Genomic DNA, 7,792 nt, shown 5'->3' with positions numbered 1-7,792 from the left:
TGACAAAGGAAATGACGTATGTTGTTATGTGGTTTGACCGATAAAGATATTCGTAGAATATGTAGGAGCCAATATGAGCATCTAGGTTCCGCTATTGGTTGTTGACCGGAGATGTGTCCCGGTCATGTCTACATAGTTCTCGAACCCGTAGGGTCCGCACGCTTAACGTTCGATGACGATTTGTATTATGAGTTATGTGATTTGATGACCAAAGTTTGTTCGGAGTCCCGGATGAGATCACGGACATGACGAGCAGTCTTGAAATGGTCGAGAGATAAAGATCGATATATTGTAAGGCTATATTCGGACATCGGAATGGTTCCGAGTGATCCGGGTATTTTTCGGAGTACAGGAGAGTTACGGGAATTCGTCGGGGGAAGTTAATGGGCCTTATTGGGCTTTAGTGGATAGAGGGAAGAAGGGCCATGAGGTGGCGCACGCCTCCCCCTGCCCAAATCGAATTGGACAAGGTGTAGGGGCGCGGCCCCCCTTTCCTTCTCCCTCTCCCTCCTTTCCTTCTTTCCTACTCCGAAAAGGAAAGGGAATCCTACTAAGACTTAGGAGTCCTAGTAGGACTTAGGAGTCCTAGTAGGACTCCCTACACTTGGCGCGCCCCTAGGAGGGCCGGCCTCTCTCCCTCCCTCCTTTATATACGTGGGCAGGGGCACCCCAAAGGAACTCCAAGATTTGTCTTAGCCATGTGTGGTGCCCCCCTCCATAGTTACACACCTCGGTCATATCGTCGTAGTGCTTAGGCGAAGCCCTGCGCCGGTAACTTTATCATCACCGTCGCCACGCCGTCGTGCTGACGGAACTCTCCCTCGTCCTCAACTGGATCAAGAGCTCGAGGGACATCATCGTGTTGAACGTGTGCTAAACACGAAGGTGCCGTACGTTCGGTACTTGGATCGATTGGATCGTGAAGACATTCGACTACATCAACCGCGTTACTAAACGCTTCCGCTTTCGGTCTACGAGGGTATGTGGACACACTCCCCCCGCTCGTTGATATGCTTCTCCTAGATAGATCTTGTGTGATCGTAGAAATTTTTTTGAATTACTGCGTTCCCCAACTCTATGATCTACACCCCTCGTCGTGTATTGACACCGGGGGTACCTAGGGTTATACATAGATCGGTTACATCTAAGAGTAATCTTTCTGACGATCGCCTCTATGTCTTGGAGTACGCGCCAAGTCTTTGGGGAGATTCCCTCTAGATGCTGAGCCTGACGAATATGTCCTACAAAATAGTTACTTTGAGAGTCCTCATCCCGGCCCATATGTCTGGGAGCCAACATGGTTAGCACCTCCTTATCCAGGACACCATCACCTGAGCATGGCATAAGATTTTTCCCGTGATTCGGATAGTTTGCCTTGTCCTACTTCATGTTGATGGAGGCTTCAAACCATAAAAGTTCTAGGATCATGAAGACCATAATTGCCAGATCCATGGAGGACAAGTCCATGGAGAACTACACCCACAATGGAGCACTCAGCCTATGCCACCAAGGCTTACGACCATGAAAGTCTAGCCTTAATCAGGGTAGATCTTCACCAAATAGGTCTCTAGGTTCATGCAAACATCTTGCTTCGTCCTTCACACCTTGAAGGCTCCCATGCACACAAGCCAATGTAGGACCCCTACTACAACTTACTAGTGATGGGTGCATTTTCCACATTATTCACGAGCAGAGTAGCCGTCAATGGTAACTCGCCAGTGGTAAGAAGTTACCAGTAATTAGCAAAATAGGCGAGTGTCACTAGTAACTACTCCACTTGTGGCATGTTTCAAAATTAGATCTTCACTGGTATTTTACTTACTAGTAACAAGCCTTCTGTTCTATTAGTCCCTAGTACATTTAGTTAATTAAAAATACAAAGTATAACAACCGATAATATGCAACACGATTAAACAATACATTAACCCAACATAATTATATATCGGTTGAATTACATCTTAAGGGTAGTCTCAATATAGCCTTTTGTTGATACACATTTCATTTTCATATTACAACAATGCATATACATATCAATATACTCAAGGAGCCACGCCTGAGCGGTTGTAGTCACCTTTGTAGACATCTATTGGTCATTGTTTCTTTTGTGTCCATCAACAACCACTAGTGCAGTCACCACTGGAGATGTCCAGTTGTTGTTTCTTATGTGTCCAACACCATCCATCACGAAATTCTTTGTCCTTAAATCAAGTTATTCAGGATGAACACGTTGTTCCAGCTAGATACCGTCAAGAGTTCTTGACTATTGCAGGTGAACAAGTTCATGTTAGAACTATTTTTTTCCTTTCCAATAGGAAAATGAAGTCGGATGTTTGGGGTGCCATAAATGATCAAGGGATGCTAACTAATACTCCCTTCGTTTTTATTTACTCTGCATATTAGATTTGACTGAAGTCAAACTTCATACAGTTTGACCAAGTTTATAGAAAAAAGTATGAACATTTATAATAACAAATCTATATGATGTGAAAGTATATTCAATAATGAATCTAAGGGTATTGATTTGTTATTGTATATGTTAATACTTTTGTGTATAAACTTCGTCAAAGTTTACAAAGATTGACTTTGACCAAAGCTAATATGCGAAGTAAATAAAAACTGAGGGAGTATTATGGGGGGGGGTGATTCACACAATATCACCTCTTCAGATGTCTAATGTTTGTTGATTCATCAGAGTCCAACCATCTACCAGTGTATTTGTCTGTTCAAAACCCTTTCCAATACTGGTTTTCGCCAATGTCCCTTATTCTAAGTGTTTACCATGTGGAGTTGTGTCTGAATGGTAACCTCAAAGAGCCGCGTCTATATCTTAAGGATTTTTCGAGTGCATGATGGAGGACTTGCAGTCGGCAATGTCAAGTACTTGGTAGAGGAGTTTCCATCCTTACCCTTCCTTTTCCTTGCATGTCTGAAGGAAGGTTTGTCAGCTCGGCCATCAGACTTGGAACATCTAACACTTGAATCATCAACACTTTTTGTACAATGTGACCGAAATGTAATCTCGTCACCCTTGTAACATTTTGGTGACACCGTCCAAAACACTGTCTCGGTGAGATTTTGAAGTTTGATCTTTAAGGACATTTGAGAAAGAATTGACTCAATATGGTTTTGGATCACAAAAATGAAAAGGCTAAGTCCCTTAAGATACGTTGACATTAATTATCAATCCAATTAGGAGATTGGGGTGCACTTTCCATGGTGAATTCTTCGATTCAACTGACATGACCTATTAATCATTTACTTTTTCTATTCTTATGGTTTGAAAAACTAGTAAACCAAAGAAGCCCTAAGGGACGAATGCATGTTTAAAAAGTTATACACTTTGCTTTTTTTTCGGGGGAAAAGTTATACATTTTTTTGCGCAAAAAAAGTTATACACGTTGCTAACGTAAAAAAGAGGTATTACATCATGCTAATAGTTTCCTTTCAAGCACTGTCCTATAATGCCTTGCAAGCATATGTGACTGTTTCTTCGCCCTTCCTACCTTTCTTTCTGAGCGCACATCGCATGCCCCATTTCGTGTATGGGAACTTGTCTAATTTGCGCCACCATTGTGTGTGCTTCAGGAGCCCATGGTAAGGTCCAAAACTAGAAAACTGCACAGAAAACGTCACACAATGGAGTAATGGTCGACCCACTCAAATTTCCTCCAAGACAAAGGAAACAGCGACCTGCCGTTTAAACAACGCCACACGTAGCTCCCGCGGACGCCACACCCTTGGCGCGCCACCCCCACTCCTCTTCCCGTTCCCGTCCACGTCACGCTCCACGTTGCACCCCTTCCGCATGTGCCGCACCGCCTATATTACATTCGCCGATCGCGAGGACGAGAACACGCACAAGTCAAGTCCCCCAAACCTGCAGATCAGTGATCCTACCATCATCCTTGGCGTCCAAACTCCCAACTCGTGATCATACTACGAGCTGCAAGTAGTATTGCCATGGCTGCGCCGGCCACCTTCGTCGTGGTGGTCGCCTTGGTGGCGGCTGCTCTCTGCGGCGGCGTCTGCCGGGCGCAGGACATGGACAACGAGTGGGCACGGTACCGCGGGTTCTTCGGCGGCGGCGGCACGCTGCTGCCACAATCGGACGTGGACCTGCTGGAGTTCCCGCTGAACCTCGAGTACCTGGAGGCGGAGTTCTTCTGCTGGTCGGCGCTGGGCTACGGCCTCGATGGCATCGACGTCAACCTCACCGGCGGCGGCCCGCATCCCATCGGTGGCCAGACCGCCGTCCTCACCCCCTTCGTCCGAGACGTCGCCACACAGTTCTGCTACCAAGAAGTTGGCCACCTCAGGTACGTACGCAATTAACCTCACAATTCGGCCACTCGGACTCTCTCCCGACCAAGAAATATTAGTAGCAGAGAAGTAGCATACTAGCATGTCGTTTATGAACAGTACGTGCGTGTGTCTGTGCAGGGCGATCAAGCAGAACGTGAGGGGATTCCCGCGGCCGCAGCTGGACATCAGCGCGACCAACATCGGCAAGATCGTGGAGCAGGCGATGAACACGACGCTGGACCCGCCCTTCAACCCCTACGAGAACAGCCTCAACTTCCTCATCGCCTCCTACATCATCCCGTACGTCGGCCTGACCGGCTACGTCGGCGCCAACCCCAAGCTCCTCACTCCTCAGGCCAGAAGGGTACGTACCTAGGCTACACCACACGCGTGATCACCCTACCACCAGCCGTATCGATCAGACACACAAAATGCGTGCATGCGTACTGATCGATATTCCCATTAATTACATGTACGTGATACTCTAATTAACTTGTCGTACTTCTGTGATTGATTGCACGCAGCTGGTGGCGGGACTGCTGGGCGTGGAATCCGCACAGGACGCGGTGATCCGGGCCCTGCTGTACGAGCGCGGACTGTCGCGGGTGGCGAGCTATGGTGTTGGTGTGGCGGAGGTGACCGCGCACATCTCCGAGCTGCGGAACGAGCTTGGGAGGAGGGGGGTGAAGGACGAGGGGCTAGTGGTGGCGCCGGGTGAGGGGCCCGAGGGGCAGACCGTGGGGAACATCATCGCCGGCGACCGCTACTCGCTCGCTTACGATCGCACGCCCGAGGAGATCCTCGGCATCGTGTACGGCACCGGAAGCCCCGCCCAGGCCGGCGGCTTCTTTCCCCAGGGCGCTGACGGCCGCATAGCCAGGGGGCTCCTCATGTAGACGATCAATCGACGGACATATATACAACTGGAGTGTTGTTCTCGATCGCAAGTTGTAGACTATATGCATCATACATGTGTGTGTGTGTCAGTGTGTGTGTGTGTGTGTGTGTGTCTTGTCCTTATGGATGCTAATAATCAATAAAAGGACCTATGCAATAGGCAAAATGTTTTCCCATCAGCGTCGGCATCTGGCAAGTTCGAGAACCAACCATGGAACCCTAAGCTTCATGTGACAGCGGACGAATTTGGTCGGACTTTGAGGCCTACATTATGAAGATATTCAGCTGAGGTTTTATAGAGTTGGACGGCTTCGCTCGCTCGGCCCCCTGCCGCCGCCGCCGTCCTCTCCTCCAGCCTTCCGCCCCCGCCGCTCCCTCCTGCCGCTGTTGTCGGCATGGTCCGCCGGGCGCTGCCCGCGCGGCGATGGCGGCGACGGGCCCTTCTTTCCACGCTTGTGTAGGGGCGCGGGGTTCTGTGGGTCGCGGGCATTCCTGATGCGGCGACGTGGCCGTTGGCCGCGGGGCGCGTGGTGGTGTGGCTGGCCGGCGGCATCCGCTCTGCGCAGATCTAGGCCCTTTTGGGCCCATCTAGGTTGGGCGGGCCAGCGTGTGGCGGCGTGGCTCCCTGGTGGAGGTTGTGCGGAGTCGGGGGCTGCGGGTGGTGGCGGCTCCTTCGGCCGATGTGCTACAACATGATGGCAGGGGTTGTCCGGACCCTTTGGGGCCCGGTCGGGCCTGTTCGGGCCTGGTAAGCTTCTGTCGTCATGTCCGGTCGGCTCTGCGGCGGCGGCGGTGGCTGTCCCCTCTCATCGGCTGAGTTGCGGATGCCCCCGAGCTCGTTGGCTCCTCGTCCCTCCTCCAGGTCTCGTGTCGGTGGCCTCAGGAAGATGACGAGGTTGGTTCGCTGACCATGGTGGCACATGTTGGTGGGCGGCAGGTCTGGTGGTGCACTTTGAATTGTCCCGGGTGGTGGTTTGGGTTTGGAGAAATCCCTGACGGCTCATCCGGCATCGACGCGGTGACGCATGTGCGCGCCGCCGGACCTTCCTGAAGGGCGTCGGGTATACCCCTTCCCCACTGCCCTCTGCGTACCGGGGAAAACCCTAGGACTTGTCTGGGTAGCAGCGGCGGCGGCGTCGCATTCCTTCTTGAAGGTGTTGCTCGGTATGCGGCGCTTTGGAGTGCTAGAAGCGCGGTGGTACTTCTCCGGAGGGTGCAACGGTTCCCAGCCATCTTCGTTTCGTCGATCTGCCATTGTCGACATTTGTTTCTCTTTTTTTTCTTTTGGGCTTGTTTGTGCTGCGGCCCAATGAGCTCGTTGTATCGGATGGTTGCTTAATCCAGCTTTGGAGTGCTAGAAGCGCGGTGGTACTTCTCCGGAGGGTGCAACGGTTCCCAGCCATCTTCGTTTCGTCGATCTGCCATTGTCGACATTTGTTTCTCTTTTTTTTCTTTTGGGCTTGTTTGTGCTGCGGCCCAATGAGCTCGTTGTATCGGATGATTGCTTAATCGGGGTGGAAAGATTTTATCGCGTCAACGCAGTCGTCGGAATTGGCCTCTCCACGGGATGCCGACGCTGCTTACTTCCATGGCATTGCGAATATGCGGCATAGTAAATGGGCCATCGCCCATGCCTTGGGAAAGAAGCGGTCCTCTTGAAGGTTGCAGGACTATCTTGGTACATATCTATACCTTCTATAAGGAGATCTTCATGGTGGAGCCCTGGTTTAGGGTTGCGGTGGGTGTAAACTGCTGGCCAGCAGAGGCAAGGGTGTCTGCCGACGAGAATGCGGAACTGACCCTCTCATTCTTTCCTGAGGAGGTTGGTCCGGCGATTGCAGAGGTGAAGGCTAGTTTGGTGTCTTGTTTGAATGGCCTCCTAGTCTCCTTTTTCCATTAGTTTTGAGAGCATCTTTAGGCGATGATTAAGCGAATGTTCTAAAAATTCTACATTGGGACATTGTATATGTCCCATTTGAACTTCCGTGTGGTTCCCTAATCCCAAAATTAGTTGGGGAAACAGATATCGGTCACATTAGACCGTTCACGGTGATAAATGTCCTTCAATGGATATTTGCTAAGGTGTGTGCAACACGGTTTGCCCTGGTGGTGGAATGCCTCACACACCCTTACTAGTTCACCTTTGTTAAGGGGCGCCGTATTCACGATGCGACCCTAGAGCATCATGAATTGTTCATTAGGTTAAGGTTCAGTGCTAGAAGGGTGTGTTCCTTCAGCTAAATTTCTATAATGCTTACAATCGCTTGGACTGGTCATTTCTCCGCCAAGTCCCTAACCGGAGGGGGTTCGATGTTCGTCGGTGTTGTTGGACCATGGAGATGGTCATGAGTGATAGCACCACTACCAATGTTAATGGAGAGGTGAGCGCCTATTTTATAGGTCGTCGCGCGGGGTGAGGTCGGGGTATCTATTTCTCTCCTCTTCTTTAACCTTCTCGTTGACGCCCTGGCGGACATCCTGGATGAAGCTATGATGACTGATCACATCTCTGGTGTGGTTGCGCATATTATCCCTAGAGCTGCATGGTGTGGCACATCTACAATATGCATATGACATCATGATCATGCTATGA

General features: G+C 50.3%; 1 protein-coding gene across 1 annotated transcript; it reads left to right on the top strand.

Annotated features, from left to right (window-relative positions):
* The first annotated feature begins 3,839 nt into the window (after nt 1-3,839).
* Nucleotides 3,840-5,378, top strand: LOC125541685 (desiccation-related protein PCC13-62-like). Its single transcript, XM_048705026.1, has 3 exons — nt 3,840-4,316; nt 4,441-4,666; nt 4,827-5,378. Exons 1-3 carry the CDS (start codon nt 3,961-3,963, stop codon nt 5,196-5,198), a joined length of 954 nt encoding a protein of 317 aa, XP_048560983.1. The 5' UTR covers nt 3,840-3,960; the 3' UTR covers nt 5,199-5,378.
* The last annotated feature ends 2,414 nt before the right edge of the window (nt 5,379-7,792 follow it).

The sequence above is a fragment of the Triticum urartu genome, chromosome 2 (genome assembly GCF_003073215.2).
Source record: "Triticum urartu cultivar G1812 chromosome 2, Tu2.1, whole genome shotgun sequence".
Taxonomy (NCBI): Eukaryota; Viridiplantae; Streptophyta; class Magnoliopsida; order Poales; family Poaceae; genus Triticum; species Triticum urartu.
This window is presented reverse-complemented; position numbering and strand designations above follow the sequence as displayed.

Bases quoted from the DNA above. Each gene is read 5' to 3' on its own strand.
- LOC125541685 (XM_048705026.1), top strand. From the start codon at position 3,961: ATGGCTGCGCCGGCCACCTTCGTCGTGGTGGTCGCCTTGGTGGCGGCT. The intron at 4,317-4,440 runs GTACGTACGCAA...GTGTCTGTGCAG, and splicing joins CAAGAAGTTGGCCACCTCAG to GGCGATCAAGCAGAACGTGA. The intron at 4,667-4,826 runs GTACGTACCTAG...GATTGCACGCAG, and splicing joins TCACTCCTCAGGCCAGAAGG to CTGGTGGCGGGACTGCTGGG.